General features: G+C 34.6%; 3 protein-coding genes across 7 annotated transcripts in view; 2 read left to right on the forward strand and 1 right to left on the reverse strand.

Moving 5' to 3' along the window:
• Positions 1–3,211: 3,211 nt before the first annotated feature.
• Positions 3,212–7,081, forward strand: LOC111450607 (phospho-2-dehydro-3-deoxyheptonate aldolase 2, chloroplastic-like). The gene is made up of 5 exons (XM_023090824.1): positions 3,212–3,787; positions 4,300–4,577; positions 5,911–6,187; positions 6,321–6,566; positions 6,655–7,081. Exons 1-5 carry the CDS (start codon positions 3,299–3,301, stop codon positions 6,937–6,939), a joined length of 1,575 nt encoding a protein of 524 aa, XP_022946592.1. The 5' UTR covers positions 3,212–3,298; the 3' UTR covers positions 6,940–7,081.
• A 437-nt stretch (positions 7,082–7,518) lies between these two features.
• LOC111454479 ((S)-ureidoglycine aminohydrolase) lies at positions 7,519–11,968 on the reverse strand. Its single transcript, XM_023095973.1, has 13 exons — positions 11,908–11,968; positions 11,605–11,733; positions 10,623–10,710; positions 10,464–10,540; positions 10,319–10,358; positions 10,135–10,201; positions 9,548–9,633; positions 9,193–9,274; positions 8,879–8,935; positions 8,752–8,790; positions 8,520–8,590; positions 7,864–7,917; positions 7,519–7,766 (listed from the first exon to the last, which is right to left on the reverse strand). The coding sequence occupies exons 1-13, from the start codon at positions 11,966–11,968 to the stop codon at positions 7,691–7,693; spliced, it is 927 nt and encodes a 308-aa protein (XP_022951741.1). The 3' UTR covers positions 7,519–7,690.
• A 2,561-nt stretch (positions 11,969–14,529) lies between these two features.
• The window catches only part of LOC111441850, a 45,523-nt gene continuing 42,348 nt past the window's right edge, over positions 14,530–17,704 (forward strand). For 4 of the 5 annotated variants that reach the window (XM_023079025.1, XM_023079019.1, XM_023079034.1 and 1 more), the window contains exons 1-6: positions 14,530–14,810; positions 15,145–15,238; positions 15,618–15,712; positions 15,803–16,284; positions 16,393–16,600; positions 16,769–17,080. In XM_023079025.1, coding sequence (XP_022934793.1) covers positions 14,634–14,810; positions 15,145–15,238; positions 15,618–15,712; positions 15,803–16,284; positions 16,393–16,600; positions 16,769–17,080 — 1,368 coding nt within the window. In that variant the 5' untranslated portion in view covers positions 14,530–14,633. Of the gene's footprint in view, positions 14,811–14,872; positions 14,967–15,144; positions 15,239–15,617; positions 15,713–15,802; positions 16,285–16,392; positions 16,601–16,768; positions 17,081–17,704 lie in introns of those variants that run through there. The other variant, XM_023079043.1, reaches the window with a different exon arrangement.

Here is a 17,704-nt window from a genome sequence, read left to right on the forward strand (position 1 = left end):
AGGGTGTGGAAACCTTCCCCTGGCAGACGGGGAGGCTCGAAAGGGAAAGTTCAAAGAAAACCTTCCCCTGGCAGACGGGGAGGCTCGAAAGGGAAAGTTCAAAGAGGACAATTTGAGAAAACTAAAGAGGACAATATCTGCTAGCGGTGGATTTGGGCTGTTACAAATGGTATCATAGCTAGACACCGGATGATGTGTCAGCCTTCTCACTGTGCCCCAAAGGGGGTAGACACGAGACGGTGTGCCTGTAAGGACGCTGGGCACCAAAGGGGGGTAGATTTGGTGGTGGTCCCACATCGATTGGAGAAAGGAATGAATGTCAACGAGGACGCTGAGCCCCGAAGGGCGGTGGATTGTGATGTCCCACATTAGTTGGGGAGGATAACAAAACACTCTTATGTGAAAACCTTCCTCCAGCAGAGGGGAAGCCCGAAAGGGAAAGCCTAAAGAGGACAATATCTGCTAGCGGTGGATCTGGGTCGTTACATTGAGCTTCAAGAAAGAGATGCATTAAATGCACTTTAAGTTGCGTCTAAGGAATGACTACTACTAGCGGTGGATCTGAGTCGTTACATTGAGCTTTAAGAAAGATATGTAAGGAATGACTAATAAATCTATTTCATTCCTTGTACTATGTCTAAGGAATGACTACGGCTAGCAGTGAATCTAGGTCTATTTCATTCTTTGTACTATTTAATTATTGTAACCGAGGTAGGTGATATTCGAAATAATTTTCAAATAGATGATATAAATTAAAGGCTTAAAAATATCTTTAAATTTTGCATGGGCCTCAAAAATATTTTTTAATTTTAATAATATGCTCAAACTTAAAAAAAATAAAAATAAAAAATAAAAATAAAAATCTTAAATATACGATTAAACTCGTTTACGACGAAATTGTTTATAATTGGTTTAAAAAATAATCTTAAACTTTTTTTAAAATATATTTTAACCTTTCAAAATTTTCATTAATATCAAACTTTTTTTTAAAATTTTCAAAATTACCTCTCTAACTTTTTATAAAAAAATTAAAAACAACTTCCATAATAAGCTCACTTGGGACGGATTACTAACTTTTTTTAAAAAACTTCTTATTTTAGACTTTAATTTGAGGCGAATTTAGATTTGTTCTAATTGTATAATCATCAACTACTGACATTGGTAAACGACCCAAAGAAATTTGATTATAATTCAATTCGTGACGATCATAAGTAGAAAGTTCATATTCTTCAGTCATTGATAAACAATTTGTTGGACAATATTCAACGCAGTTACCACAAAATATACAGATCCCGAAATCAATACTGTAATTAAGCAATCGTTTATTTCGAATATCCGTTTCCAATTTCCAATCAATAATGGGGAGATCTATAGGACATACGCAAACACATACTTCACAAGCAATGCATTTATCAAATTCAAAATGGATTCGACCGCGGAAACGCTCCGATGCGATTAATTTTTCGTAAGAATATTGAATAGTTACAGGCAAACGATTTGCATAGGATAAAGTAATCATGAAATCATGACCAATGTACCTTGCAACTAGTCCTTTAAATTTTTTTTAAAAGTTCAAAAATATCCTTACTATTAATAGAGCGTTTCAAAAATACTCATAAACTTTCAAAAATAATATTAAAAAAAATATAATCTATCAAATGTGGATAGATAGTTTCAGTTCATATATTAACGTATATCTATTTGTTATAAAGGTTAAGGGTGATAATGCTACTTTTAAATTTCATTGATATTTTTCAAATATAGTACCAAACGTAAGAATATTTTTTTTAATTTTTTAAAGAAATTAAAGGATATTAATGAAAATTTTTAAAATTCAAATGTATTTTCGAAACCATAAAGTTAAAGGGTATTTTTAAAATTTCATCCCAAGGTAATTTTTTAGATTATCAAGAGATATAGGTAAAAGAAATTTAAAATTTAGAGATATTTTTTTAAGAAAAAAAAAATTTAGAATATTTTTATTAATTTAATTTTAATTAAATAACTAAAAACAACCCTATACTAAACCATCCTTTTTAAACATCCTATTAAAAAAAAAATTCTAAGTTTTGTATTTTGTTCGAAAAAGTATCTCTAAATTTTTAAAAGTTATCGATATTATTCCTAAAATAGAAACAAAATTTTAAAAATTATTAGTAATTTGTTTTAAAAAAAAACTTTAGACTTTCAAATTTTGGTTAATATTCTTCAACTTTAAAAAAAAAAAATTAAAAACACCCTCGTTAAACTTTTATAAATAGTATTAACACTTTAATCTTTATAAAAATAAATTAAAAGTTTCAGGATTAATAATGGATTAAAATAACTTATTCACCGTTCCTATATTATATTCTTCTTCAATTTAATCTATCTCCTATTCTCAATTTATGACCGAACAATTTCTCATTTTTCAAAAAAAAAAAAAAAACTTTTTGAATACCCTTTTGATTCCTATCTTTTGTTCTTTTAAAACTTATCTTATTTCCATATATATATATATATATATTTTTTTTTTTATCTTTTCTTAAATATCAAAACTTTAGATTAAAAAAAATCTTCTCAAATTATTTTCAAAAAATAAATCTAAGAAACTTTAATACTCAAATAATCAATTTCTAAAAAAAATAATTGAAAAATAAATTGTTGTGTGAAATTTATTATTATTATTATTATTTTAAATATTCATAAATATAAGAGATTCTCCCATTTAAATATTTAAGGGGAGAGATACAAAATAAATAATAATAAATGGAGAAAGTTATAGAGATCGACTAATAATAAAATATAAAAAATATAAAAAAAAATGAGAAATTGTAAATATAAAAAAAAAATTACTAAAAATTTAAGTATTTTAAATGTGGTATTAAAGAGTATTAAAAAAAACTTGTATTTTAAAAAATACTAAATATTCTTTAAACTTCAAAATTATTTTTTAAAAAATAAAGTATTAATAAATTCCATGCAAATAAATAATATTTAAAAAAAAAAGACTTTAAAAACTTAAAAAAATATGGATATTAGGAAAAATTTCAAAATATTTTTATTAATATAATTACACGATTGGCCAGTTTAATTATTATAAAACTTAGGAAGAAAGATAATAAATAAACTAAAAAAAAGTAATATAAAAGAATTATATATATATATATATATATATATATATATTATATATACATGCAAATTGAGGTGGTCCCCAACAAATTTGATACACAGACGTAAAGCGAGCCCATTATCCAGCCAGCAACAGAACCGACTTCAGAGTTTACCGGCGACTGGAGACTCACAAACAAGGTAAAAAATGATCATCTCCGCCTCCACAAATCTCCCTCCTCTTACTTCCTCCGCCGTCCGTACAACTCCCACCACCAAATCTTTCCTCTTCAAACCTCATTTTCCCATCCCCAACGCCGCCAAATTCTGCCGGACCATTCCCTCCGCCGTTTCTTTTTCTTCTTCCACGCATTTCACTTCTGGATCCTCCAATTGGGCGCCTGATTCTTGGAAATCCAAGAAGGCCCTTCAGCTCCCTGAATATCCCGACCCTAATGAGCTCGAGTCCGTTCTTCGCGTTCTCGAGTCCTTCCCGCCCATCGTCTTCGCTGGCGAGGCTCGCAAGCTCGAAGAGAGCCTCGCGAAGGCCGCCGTTGGCGAAGCGTTTCTGCTTCAAGGTGGGGATTGCGCTGAGAGCTTCAAGGAGTTTAATGGGAACAATATTAGGGATACCTTCAGGGTTTTGCTCCAGATGGGTATGGTTCTTACGTATGGCGCCCAAATGCCCATTATAAAGGTTGATTTCTGTCGGATTCTTGAATTTTATACGATTATCTCCGATTATTTTATTCATATGTTACTTCACTGTTGATGACTTATTGTGATATGCATGATGTGATCTCAATCCATGATTGTTTACACGTACCCTGCATTTGTTGGTATCTCGTTTTTTGAATTCATATTCACATTGGGAAGATATTGCAAATACTCTATCTAGATCTGTTCACTATCTTATCCAAATTCAGTCAGTCCATTGTTTTCAGATTCATTGAATTAAACGAATTCTGGGAATTTTTATTTGGTATATCAATTTCTAAAAGCTGTATTTGGATTATATTTAGATTCTACAACCCTGGAAGTGAAGATTTTGAAAACAACATTAGCATGTTTTATGCTAAATTTTCTACCAAACACATATTCAATATCCGAGTATACCAGTCTGTCGTCTATTAAATCCTTTCAAAGATGAGAAATGTTTGAGTTTGGAATTTCTTTGATATAAATTTGATCAACCAACTATGTTCACAGGTAGGAAGAATGGCAGGACAATTTGCTAAACCCAGGTCAGATTCATTTGAGGTTAAAGATGGTGTAAAGCTCCCAAGTTATCGTGGAGATAACATCAATGCAGATGCTTTCGACGAGAAATCTCGAACCCCGGATCCTCAGAGATTGGTTAGAGCATATCTCCAATCTGTAGGCACTTTGAATCTTCTTAGAGCATTTGCCACTGGAGGATACGCTGCAATGCAGAGAGTTTCTCAATGGAATCTCGACTTCGTTCAACACAGTGAGCAAGGAGACAGGTGACTGTCATTTTACAATTTATGCTCTTCAATAATTGCCTTACTTGAACAGATCTGTCCTGTAGACTATAGGTTGTACGGCTGCGTCCTTGAGATCTAAATTTATGATCTTCATTATGAACTCAGCCTCTCCATCTTCTCAAAATGAGAAAGAAAAAGCCTTTTCCCTGTTTCAAAAGGAGTGTCCAATTTGTTGGTCTTTTAGCCTCATGTACTGAATGACCCTGAGGAGTGGCTTGGTGATAAGTGACACAATCGCACTTTCGAAGGCAGCGGACTAGCGATTGTGCGGCACTCACTTTCCAGCGACAAGTGAGTTAAGCCAATTTGTTCTTGCGTCGCCTACGGCCAAGCGACGTACGGTCGAGCCTCTAGCCTCGGTTTTAAAAGAAGGTTTTAGAAAACGAGGAGAAAGCTACCCTGTGGCACATACGTGTGTCACAGTGTGGGCGAGCGTGCCGAGACGAGTGTCTTGGGCGACTTCCTTTGAAATGGGTTTTTGAAGGACAGTACCGGACGGCACGGGTGTGCCAGTATTGCGCCCTAGCCCGCGTGTTGGAGGTTGCTACATACACCCGCTATCCGGTACGGTATCCGTAAATGACTTGGCATGGGCACGGGAGGGCCTATGCCTCGATAGAACCCGGATGGATGGATGTTCGGGAAGCCCTGATGAGATGAACGACACGCGGGCCCATTCTCGATGGCACGACCGAACGAGTTATGATGGCCGACGACATCCCGAGACTCGGGATGGCGTCAAGACATATGGACCTCGTCGATGGGGATCGAGATGGCAAGACGAGATGCGACGTTGTATTGAGAGACCTTGGCCCGAATAGAGGCAAGGTCGAACCGAATGAGTTGGCCTAGCATAGAGGTAAGTCGGATGTGTCGCAGACGATTAAACATACACGCACAGGCGGCGTGTGTGGTTGGACAAGCTTGGATTCCGCACAAGCGATGTTCGATCGGCGAAGACAAACCTCGCCTAAGGTCCGACGAAGCCACAAAGCCGGGGCGAAAAATATATATAGGGCTTAATTCCCCTTAAGGCTAGTCGTGAGCGTGTATAGATCACGACGCCACACGGTCAAGAATGTAGGACCGTGACAATAAGCACTTGCAAGGTTTTGAGATGCTTCTTAATGTCTTCCGTTCCGATATTTCTATCTTCTAGAGTTGGCCTTTGGGTTAAACAAAACCGAGTCTAGTGATCGGTGTCCCATGAGCACCTAGTGTAATAGCTAGACTATGGACTATCCTATGATGAAGATTATCTTATTGGGTGCAGGTATAATGAACTAAATGAAGATTTACGTATTGGTTACAGGTATAAAGAACTTGCTCAGAGAGTTGATGAAGCGCTTGGATTCATGGCAGCTGCTGGAATCACTATGGACCATCCTATAATGAACACAATTGATTTCTGGACCTCTCATGAGTGCCTTCACTTACCATACGAGCAAGCCTTGACGAGGGAGGACTCAACGACAGGCCTCTATTACGATTGTTCTGCTCACATGCTTTGGGTAGGTGAGAGGACTCGACAGTTGGATGGTGCTCATGTTGAATTCCTGCGGGGCGTGTCGAATCCTCTCGGCATTAAGGTACCCAACAACAGCTGTTATTACTGGGATAGATTCACTGTTTGCATCTAGATACGAAGTGCTTGATCAATTCAAAATCTGGGAGGTACTTCGCTATAATGTGTTTGATCAAGTCAGTGGCTTTGTTATGTAGGTAAGTGACAAGATGGATCCAGCAGAGCTTGTTCAGTTATGTGAGATTTTGAATCCTCACAACAAACCTGGACGTCTTACGATAATCACCCGAATGGGAGCCGATAACATGCGAGTCAAGTTACCTCATCTCATTAGAGCCGTGCGTCAAGCCGGGCTTATTGTCACATGGGTTAGCGATCCCATGCACGGCAACACAATAAAGGCACCTTGTGGTCTCAAGACTCGTTCATTTGATTCAATAAGGGTAAAAGCCTGTCTACCAACAAGAATCCACATTGCATACTCACTGTAAATCTTGCTAGATATTGATGTTATCTTTTCATTTGACTTAGGCCGAGTTGAGAGCTTTCTTCGATGTTCATGAGCAAGAAGGGAGCTACCCTGGAGGAGTTCATCTAGAAATGACTGGACAAAATGTGACAGAGTGCGTCGGAGGGTCGAAGGAAGTGACTTTCGACGACCTGAATTCTCGCTACCATACCCACTGCGATCCGAGACTGAATGCTTCGCAGTCGCTGGAGTTGGCCTTTGCAATATCCCAAAGGTTGCGGAGGAAAAGGATGCATTCTAAGCCTGGCTCTAATGGGATGCTTGTAGAAAATGGGTCTGTTGCTTAAGAATCTTCCATAATGCGTTATTTGCTCTATAATAACAACTTGCAACTCCAATATCTTTTCTGTTGAGGTAATAAATTTTACATACGGAGACTGAATGTTTGTCTAATCTGAATGATTTCTTGAAAGCTTTTGTTTGTGAGAATTCCTTGAAATAAATCAAAATTCAGTACTTTATTAGTGTTTGTTTCACAAAGTCAAATGTTCCATTTTAAAAAAGGGTCTCCTAAAAGTGTGGAATTAAGTATTGAAGTTGCACGTGGCATTTCTAATTGATAAAATAAATTAAAAAGGACAAAATTGCATTCTAATCCAAACCATTTAAAATGTAACGTGTCTACGGGTAAGGATACTTTTTAGTCAAATGATAGTGGTGCTTTTAGTCAAATGTTCCTTTCGTTTTTCTTTTCATCAACTGATGTGGGATCTCACATAAAATTTATAACTTAATAGATACATTTTATTCTGTCAAAATAAATTTTATAATCGATAAAAATTAGTATACAATTTTAAAATGATAAAATTTTTAAATGTTTAAGAAGTATTTTTAGCAGAAAAAAGTCATTCAATATGAATTGAATGGACTATGAAATTTGCAACAAGTATTTATTGTATGCTTAACCTTAAAAACGTTACTCAAATCAAAGGGGTCTGCAGGGGGAATGCACTATTCCATTTCAACAATCTAAAATAAATCCTACCAGTTCACTGTGTTCATATGATAGTAATCTTATAATGTTGCATCAACATACTACTAGTGATCAAGGGGATCACGGTTCGTATCCTTGTACAACAGATAGCGACTTCGTGTTTTCCCGAGTGCAGCATACCTGAAAAGATCATATAATATTAAACCCAAACCTAGTTTACACTATATTGTAATGAGGATGAATAAGAACAAGTCTAACATATATGCATTTGACTAACCATTGCGGTACAAAGGGAGCCATCCAAATGACATCACCAGATTGAACAGGGTACCTACAAGAACAGCAATAATAAGAACAAGTGCGAAGTCCATGAGAAATATTTTGAACAAGAACGAAAAATGAATTGTATTTCTTTGATTTTAGTCACATGTCATAAGAACCCTACAGTGCATCTTACAAGATAAAAGCTATGCATATCTATCTTCTATTTAAAATACATGTTTGTTTGCTGATTTATTTGTTATATGTGGACTTTGTGATGAATGGATGATGTCGAGAAGAGTGGAGTAAACAAGGAGAAGGGCAGAGCAGGGGGGCCCTCTTAGTTCTAAATCTTGTCTCTAATTTTCCCTCCTAAATTTTTAAAACCAAAAGATTTCTATGTTTTTTTTTTTTTACTTCAACTTCTAACTTCTTTCTTGGTTGAGGATAGATGTCTTTACCTTTGTCTAGTTAACCGAATTTAAAAGATTTATGTGCACGAGAGGTGCAAATAAAAAATTTATCCCACCCAAAGAAAATTTCCAGCTCTGCCCAAGAAAATGTGAAACTAGTTTCAAGCTTATATATCTATATCTATATATATATATATATATATATAATATATATATATGAAAGGCGATCAACTCCGAGCAAGAGGAATGAAATATTTACCAGTTTTCGCCCAAACGATAAATGCCCTGGCCCTCTAAGAGAAACAAACCATGCTGATTATAATGAACCTCCTGTCAACCGTTCAACAAAAACTATAATTAAGAGGCATAATATAGATCCAATTTAAAAGGAATGTATTTTTCCATCGAATAACGTATAAACCGAATAATTAGAAGGAAGTTTAAAACCAACCAAAGCTAAGAAATGTAAGATTTGAACTTCATGAAATTACCTTCACATTAAGAAACTCCCCAGGCTCAAAATCCATGACCTAGTGGGAAAAGATGTTCAATATAACTATAAGAAAGCTCATGACCGAGACAAAAGAACTAATCTTTCAATTGCAACTCATAACTTACATGGACATTGAAATCGTACGGCATGGACATGGGAAGGAGCTTCCTAAGTTGAAAGATCTGGTAATGTGATACAACACAAGGAAGAACTTTCAAATATATTGTAGGATGATATAAGAACATATCTATAAGATGTTCAGAAGAACCTTTGTTCCAAGGATAGTTTATTAAATTTTGTAAGTTTAAATCTACAGCAGTTCTTACTGAGAACTTGCATCTTTACTCGTAAAGTTGCATATTATCAATGAATATTTGTGTTTCCTTTTCCAAAAGAAACTTTTAACCTTCCTAAAGCAAGGAGAAACATCCTCGCTTACCTCACCAGGAGTTTCGAGGAGGGGCTGCTTGTCTGTCGAACCAATGATCTGCTTGGGGTGATGATTCTCCAGAGAAGCATACCTGATTAAATGAGACAATTCGAAGTCACGAGAGGTGAACTGTTTATAAGCCAATTATTAGCAATGTTATTGAAGTATTTCCTGTGATATATGTGACAATAGATATACTGAACAGTTTCATAATCATTTCTTAGAACATTGGTTTCAGGTGAAAGAACAAATACATACATGATGCAAGTATTGATAAATGCTTATCATGAACTGGAGTGAAGATGACTGGTGCACAAATGTGAAGCCATTTCATGCATATTATAGTTAATAGGTGGAAACAAACCTTCTTTCAAAAACCACAAGGGTAGCAGAAGAGTCACACTTCACGGAATGGTCGATATTCGGAGGTAGATAAGCAAATGAATCAACCTTCATTTCACAGATTCATAAATATCATCAGACTTCTCGACTATTGATCATATCACGGGAGCAGTTTCACTCCGCAAACAATCCAATTATCGACCATAACAGACAGTCTACATGAGCACAAATCACTGTTTCCATTGAATAAAAATGAATCTATTTATATACTTGTATTTCAATGTTCGATCTATAAAATTCAGGGTGCTGTTCTTATCTGTGAACTTCACTAGCAACAAATCATCGGCCTTCATGCTAGCCAACCATTCAAACAGGACAATGAAATAATATGATGAGGGAATTAGGTACTTTATTCAACACAAACCTTTCTTGTATGAGCTGATTTGCAGCCTTGAGAATATCAAATGAAATCCAAATGTATGAACTATGAAGAATGACTCTTATAGACATTTCTAGGAAATAAACCATTAAATCTTATTCTTAACTACAAAGCAAGCATCTGACACTGGAGAAAAAATATGAACAAGTAAATTGACAACTCTGTCTTACCGTAAGTTTTTCGCTTATGCCTGACGAATTGGTAAGTTTCACTGCTCCTTGAACAACAAATAAAAATCTAGTATGAAGACCATAGATAAAAATTTGAAATGTCAGTTGCATGATATAGGTATTAGGTAAATATTATCAATTTCTCTGCAATGGGACTACATAAAGAAGGCAAAAGAAAGTACACCTCTCAACATCATGTGGGGGCAATCCTGATTTTGATTTCTCTGCAGCTCATACAATAAAAGAAAATATGAATAAAATATTATAAAAAATACTCGTTGTGTATATATGCGCATTATGTAAAGGTTCGTGGCAAAGTTCAACTAAACCTTGCATCTGCGCAAGATACATCACAAAATGTGCACCAAGTGCTGGTGTGATTAAATATGCGCCAAGTGTTTTAGTCCTGCAAAGGGAAAAAAATAATTCAGGCCTTGCAAAGAATAATTAACAAGAATGTTCAAAAGTAAGATGATGACCAAAATTACCACTCAGGTAGAGGACTGAACACTTGACTTTCCGGTGTTATCAAGGCATGATCCCTTTTATAAACACTGCGAGTGTAACCAGGCAAATCTGCACAAAAGAAACAAGTGACGTCGAGATAGCAATACGTAGTTATAACATTTTTATTGTAAATTATTCAAACCAAGTCCCTAAATGAAGAAGTTCCTGTTTTACTGTTACATTCTTGAAAAATAAAGATCACTTTACCAGAATAAGAATATTAAACATTACGATCTGGTGATAGCCAAACATGGACATTAGTAATTTTTTTTTTTTCTTAAATTTATGAATAACGAAACCTCCACTGAGAACAAATGAAAGAAAACAAGGAGAATACAAGCCAATCTAAAACAAAAACGGGCTCCGATCCATGACGCTTAATTTCTTAATGTCGTCATCAAAACATTGTTAAGAGTCTTAAGACATCTCTAGAGCTTTGGTAGGATACGTTTCTACATTTCGTTTTACTTTAAAAAATGTTACTTAGTTTCAAGCAGTCTCCATCTCGTTCAAATAGTAACTACATTCTTCTTTATTTTCTTTTTATCCTTCTTTTTTGAAATTTATGAGCATACCTTCACTGATCACCCGAGAAAATCATTTGATTTCACTACATTTGGTTGTCAAGAAAGCATGAGGTATTAAATTCTAGGTAGGTGGTTACCATGAATTGAACTCTAAGCAAATTTTCATAAGGTGTAGATCAACTAGTGGGAAAATTCTAACATTATACCACATAAACTGTATCAGAAAAGCCAGAGAGTGATGGAAAATTGCAACAGCATACTCCACATAAGATGAATTGAATACTCAATTTCACGCCCAGAACTAAGTACTTGATCAAACTAATAACAAAATGGAAATGCCGAAATTCTGCAAAATCCACTTCATAACAAGAACAATTTCTCACCACGTCTTTGTAACTGTTCATTTGATCATAAAGCCCCATACAAAATTACCAACCTTGCAGATGAGAAGGAGAAAGAGTAGGATTGGTCGCTTTATAATACAAAGGCTTCGAATCGGCATCCGAATCGATAATGGAGGGCGCTGAACAAAACCCTTCTCCACCAAACGTAACTCCAAGCAAACCTGAAATAAATTACAGTAACGTGAGTTTCAATTCGCCGCAATACAAAGAGGGATTTCTTTAGTCGATAGAGAACGCATTTCCATCTAAGAAAAAAAAGATTCAATTCGCGATTCTCCAAAGTTGTATCGGGAATCAAATGGGGAAGATACAAAGAGATACAAGAGATGGTTTACTTGAAGTGGTGATGATAATTAGAAGAGATGCTCCATGGGAGTGCGCTGAGAAGCTCCACATATCAAACGGGAGACGGATTTTATCTTGTGATTCTGTTTATTGAATTCCGATCGAACTTTTTTTCTCTTTGATCAGGACGAATTAGAATTGGTAGGAATAGCAATCCATGGTGGCGCTTTTTATTGGATGCTCGAGGTGGAGAAATGGCGGCCGATGAGCGACAGTGAGCTTCACATTCACTGGTTGATTTGAAGTCACGTGATAATTTCTCGTTTTTTGACGATGGAATATTTTATATATCTTGTTTATTTAAATTTAAGGTTGTATCTTACATGCTTTCAAAATTATTCTATTTAAATTTTCCATTTTAAAAGTATTTTTTTTTTCCTCAAAATTTTTAAAATATCTATTTTAGTTTTTAAATTTAATTTAATTTTTTTAATTTAAACACATTAACAACCACTTCTAAAATAAATATCTTCAAATTTTGTGAATTAAAATATAACGAAGTTTATGCAACATACTGAGAGGTGCATCGCGTGTTGCTTTGTCAAGAAATCCTTACATCCGTGAAGAATTGAACTCAATCCCTGAGAGTCGACTACAAGAATTTCAACCTGCCACATGTTACAACATGAACGTGAGTACATTGAGTTTAGCCCCACCCTACCAAGCAGTAGAAGTACAAATACAGTCAAGTCAGGCTTAGGCATGATAATGTAATACATCGAGACAACTAAGTGTCACTATCATGTGTGAAAAAGGTCAGGAGTCTCCCAAACAGGACATATGCGTCATAAACTCGTCTTGGAAGGGGTGTAAGACGATGTAGATAACCTAGTAGTTGGGCAGCACACGAGGGTTGCTCCTCCAGATTCAGAGTGACTCTATGTCCCAATGAAAAGGTTGCTAACTAACCTTCTATAGTTGATGTTTAGACCCGCTATATGTCATATTGTTCTATCAAATTTTATGAGATAGCATATCAACTCAGGTTTTAGACCATCTATTGCGATGCAAGTTGACTAAGTCTAATAACAAAAAATTGGTTCACCCTAAAAATGAGATTTGTCACCTAGTCGACTCCCAACGTCAAAAATGAATGAATCACCTCTAGACCCACAGTAGGTTTGTGATGGTTATAAGAAACACTCAAAACTTCGAGGCTTACCTAGAAACTCGAATAACTATAAAGTTAGACCTGAACTTCATAGAGCTTAAAGAAAAGCCCATGGATGCCTACTAGGTTAAGGTTGCAATAAGAGTCTACAGGTATCTTAATAACATTTGGTTCCTTTAATTACACGGTGCACTCTTGTTTTAGTCATCTTTCAATAACTCTTTTAATTACACGTGGTAAATTTTTATTGTCGAATAATGGGAAGTGGACTAATTCTAGAAAATCTTCCTTGTAGTTCAGCCATGATATCCATCACTATATTGAGTGAATCACGAGCATTCACATCTCGAGTATATATATATATATTTTTTTTTACCATTAATATATAACTTTTATATATAAGAAGCCTATCTAATTTATACTTGGTCTAGAAGAGGGATTAAAAAGTAATAATTTGTGTTTGGTTTTTTCACCTTCCAAGAGACAGGGAGAGAACAGTCAGATGCAAAAGCAAAAACTCTAGGGTTTATGATTCCGACCGTTTGAATTGAAAGCATTTCCGGCCATTATAATTTAGGCATACATTTAGATTTAGAAAAAATATATTAGGTTAAGTGTTATTTAAGTAATATTAAAACTAAATGGTTTTCATTTTACCTATTAAATACCGATTATGAAAGTTTTTTAAGAATTGTTTTTACTTTCAATCCATCATTTTTATTTTCATCCGGTTTAATGAAAAATAAGTTATTTTTAATATCGAGTTTTAACTGTTATAGTGTCTACGACAGTTTCTAAATTAAAATATACTATCTTTGAAAAAATTCTTATTATTTGAGAAGGTTTTAACAGACAAATTATTTTTATTATTTTGAATTATAATATATTTATTATATAATTAAAGTATATATATATATATATATAATTTTTTTAGATAAATTTTTAAAATAATTTTTGTGAGATAAATTAGAGTCTATTTCAATGTAAATAAATACAGTTATTTATTTATTTATTTTTGTGCGTAATTTCTTTTAACTAATTATTTTTGGCTCTTATATCGAGAGTAATAAGTTGGAATGAATTTGACACATATGTTGGGTTAAAATACGAACCCGAGACACTTAAATCATTACGTGAAAAAATTAAGTTTCTTTCGATATTATTCAACGAAACTATAAGGAATGCTCAAGTTTAATAAATTTGACATATATCTTAGGTTAAAATACGAAACTTAAATACTTTTATTTAGGACTTTTTTAGAGTCAAATTAGAATTTTTTTTAATATTTTTATTTAAAATTAAAGTTTAATAATCATGAATTATGGATAAATAATTTTTTTTTTTAGTAACTTGACCATTCAAAAAAAAAAAAAATTGTTTGGATTGAATTCTTGAGAACCACCTATGTACCTCTTACTTGGGAATGCATTTTTAGGCGGAAAAAGAATTTTAGACAAAAAAAAAAAAAAAAAAAAAAAAAAAAAAAAAAAAAAAGAAAGAAAGAAAGAAAAAAAGAAATGGGCAGCAAAAGGAAAAACCCTAGGGTTTATGAATCGGACCGTTTGAATTGAAAGCATTTCTGGATATTGTCCAATTGTCGCGGAGATGTCGAACAACAAGAGTTTCTCGATGGCTTCTGTTTTCAGTTCAGTATCAGAAAGCTTCCGGAGAGTGCCTCCAATGGCAGTTCCAGCTATTTTGGATTGCATTTTTGCTTCTACTGGGTTATCCCCATCCGAGCTTTTTGATTCGCTTCTTGAGAATTTTCCGAAAAATATTGATGTACTTCTCTGAAATACTCCACTTCGTTAGTTGTGACTTAATTTTAGGCTGTAAAAACATGCAAGCAAATACATATTATTCTATATGCATGTGCTATGTTTATTGCCTGTAAGAACCTCATCATGGAAACTGTACTATATGTATTTATCCATGCACGTATGTAGCTTCTATATATGTTTTTGTTGAGTTTTACAGTAACGACTTCCTTTAACTCAATCTAGAGGATGGATGAACCAGAAAAGAGATTTGATAACTCAAAAGTTGTTTGATAATGGGGAATGGGCAGAAACATAATAAAAGTTTTTGTCTAAGCTGGGGTAATTGTTTTGAATAGGATGTCACTACGAAGGAGGGAAAGCTTGATGCGGATCAATGTAATTACATCACATCTTTGGTGTGCGCGCAGTGCCACATACTTAAAAAAATTGGTCAGTCATCATCTTCACTCAATAGTTTTCCAAATGCTTTACCTTTTTAATCTGCATCAGAGGGTTCCGTGTTACAAACGAGGAATGTTAGATATTTCTTATTATATGGTTTATGCATTACATTCCACTAGTGACAACTCAACCATCAGAATTGAGTTGATTTGTTGGACCTCTGCCAGTATATTATCTTAGAAAAATGGAAAGGAAAGAAGATTTACATGTCTCTATACTCTGTTAGAATGGAGGTTTGTCGACAATCTGTTAGGATTTCATTTGGGCAATCATGTTTGTTATTACTTCAGCAATTCGGATTAGCTGGATATAATGTTTTAGGTAGTAACGTGCTGTTAATCATATGGTCAACTAATTTAATCATTAGGTGCTGATCCTGATGCTTTGAAGTCATTTATATGGAAAAGTTTTGTTCCTTTGATAAATAAGGCGGCTACATTGAATCGGGAAATGCTTAACCAGGTACTATTTTATAAAAGCTAATCTCAGATGATAATTGTACCTGAAATTTTCGAGCATGCTTAACCTGTTGACTTAATTTCTTGATATTAGGTCTTTGGATCATTCATTGATGTTGTCACTGAGACGAACTCTTGGCCAATTGTCGAAGCAACTCTAATTCCATTTTGTATAAGTTCAGCTATTTATTCCCCGAACGTGCTGCAAAATGAAGAGTTGAGCACCTTTGAGGGTGATAGATGTTCTGTCATTTTGGACTCAACAATGAAAGCCTATGGCTTTCTTCAATTACCATTAGCGTGCCACGTGTTGGCTGTAATGTTAGATGCTGTCCTTGGTAACAGACAAGCACCACAGGCATCAGATGTAGTGGTGTCAAATGGGGGCCAAAAAGCCGAAGAGTTTACTATTAAACTTATTTGGGATATTTGCAATTTATCTGAACAAATGCTCTTACAAAGCTCGGATCATCGATCTTGTGCCATTCACTATCTTCTTCCAGTAATCTTTGAAGCACTTCTTTCTCACCACTCCTTAGAGGTCTCCATTCAAGGGCAGGCATGTAATATCTCCAGGTTAGGCTTACATGTTCTTTGAACTTTAGTCCAAACGTGTAGCATGTTCTAGTTTTAAGAATTCTGTTTCACCTCTTTATTTTCTTATTGCACATGATTGTCTTACAGGAGTCGTTTCCTCATGAAAATATGGAAATGTTGCAAAAAACTATTTTCATTTGGAACTTTGGAGAGAAGAGATGCCTATAGGATTTTGTCTCTTTATTTATGTTTTTTCCCTCACAATGAAGAGCTTGGAGTTGCTGGAATGTGTGATGATGGAGAAGAATCTGACATAGCTGATAAAGATTTATGGGAAGAAATTAAAAGAGGCTTGGTAGTCAAACATACCTTCGATTGTTTATTGTTGATTGAGATTCATTACTTGTACAATTACGGATTTTAGAATGACTTGTAACAATTTTATTTCATGTTTATTTGTTGAGAAATATTTATTTCATATTTGTGGTTAGGTTGATTATGTTTGTTTGCTGAGCCTGTTTAGGTGGACAAGGAGAGCTTGGTGAGGAAGCAATCACTACATATATTGAATAAAGCACTATTGATAGATGGAAGAGACAATGCATCAACAATTCCAAAGACAATTTCAAGTGAAAAAGATAGTAATGATCGAGGTATTACAAAAAAGGAAAGATGGGCCAATAAGGAAGCAAAATCACTGGGTGTAGGGCAAATTTGCAGCCAACAGGAGCCTGTAACAAATAGCCGGCAGCAACAGTGGGAAGCATTCATACTTCTATATGAAATGCTTGAAGAATATGGTTCACACTTGGTTGACGCTGCTTGGAATCACCAGGTTCATTCACATTTAATGCTTTCTCAATATTCTTCATCAGTTTATTATTTTATTTTATTTATTTATTTTTTGTAGTTATCATTGTTTTTTTAACTTCCCCTCCCAGTCTTTTATTGAGATCCAGTCTTAGGAGGATGTCTAGTTCTCCACTTTTTTATACATTACCTTGTTTTTTTTTTTCTAAAATTGATGTGTACTTCATGTTGTGTATGTATCTGCCATGTCCATGTGATATGTATTTTGTATGCTTGTATGCATGGTAGTATCACATCCATTCTTTTTCTTCGTTAATATTATAAATCAAACGAAGTCTCACTTTGACAAAACACTGTTTAGACGAGCTAATGTGGAGGAGGCAAATTTATTGTGTCAGTGCAAAAGGTAGTCAACAGTAGCCAGTTTTTTTGGTCCAAGTTCAAACGATGGAATAATTTTTTACATTGTAAGGGGTGCGTAAATGCTTGATACGTGGATGAGTCAAAATTCATAGCCTTCTCCTTTCTCTGTGGAGGGTGAATACTTTAAGATGAATAAATATAAAGTTAGTGGCTTTATCAGATATTCAAGGAAAACAATTTGTCTGGAGGGATTCATTGAAATTAGAGGCAATTATTTTGCCTTTAT

The sequence above is a fragment of the Cucurbita moschata genome, unplaced genomic scaffold (genome assembly GCF_002738365.1).
Source record: "Cucurbita moschata cultivar Rifu unplaced genomic scaffold, Cmos_1.0 Cmo_Scf00001, whole genome shotgun sequence".
NCBI classification, from domain to species: Eukaryota; Viridiplantae; Streptophyta; class Magnoliopsida; order Cucurbitales; family Cucurbitaceae; genus Cucurbita; species Cucurbita moschata.

What these genes read in the sequence shown, in the direction of transcription:
- LOC111450607 (XM_023090824.1), top strand. Translation starts at nt 3,299, where the DNA reads ATGATCATCTCCGCCTCCACAAATCTCCCTCCTCTTACTTCCTCCGCC. An exon ending in CGAATCCTCTCGGCATTAAG is followed by an intron (nt 6,188 to 6,320) that starts GTACCCAACAAC and finishes TTTGTTATGTAG; the next exon opens with GTAAGTGACAAGATGGATCC. An exon ending in GTTCATTTGATTCAATAAGG is followed by an intron (nt 6,567 to 6,654) that starts GTAAAAGCCTGT and finishes CATTTGACTTAG; the next exon opens with GCCGAGTTGAGAGCTTTCTT.
- LOC111454479 (XM_023095973.1), bottom strand. Translation starts at nt 11,968, where the DNA reads ATGTGGAGCTTCTCAGCGCACTCCCATGGAGCATCTCTTCTAATTATC. An exon ending in TTCAGTCCTCTACCTGAGTG is followed by an intron (nt 10,541 to 10,622) that starts GTAATTTTGGTC and finishes TTCCCTTTGCAG; the next exon opens with GACTAAAACACTTGGCGCAT. An exon ending in CCCCCACATGATGTTGAGAG is followed by an intron (nt 10,202 to 10,318) that starts GTGTACTTTCTT and finishes TCTTCATACTAG; the next exon opens with ATTTTTATTTGTTGTTCAAG.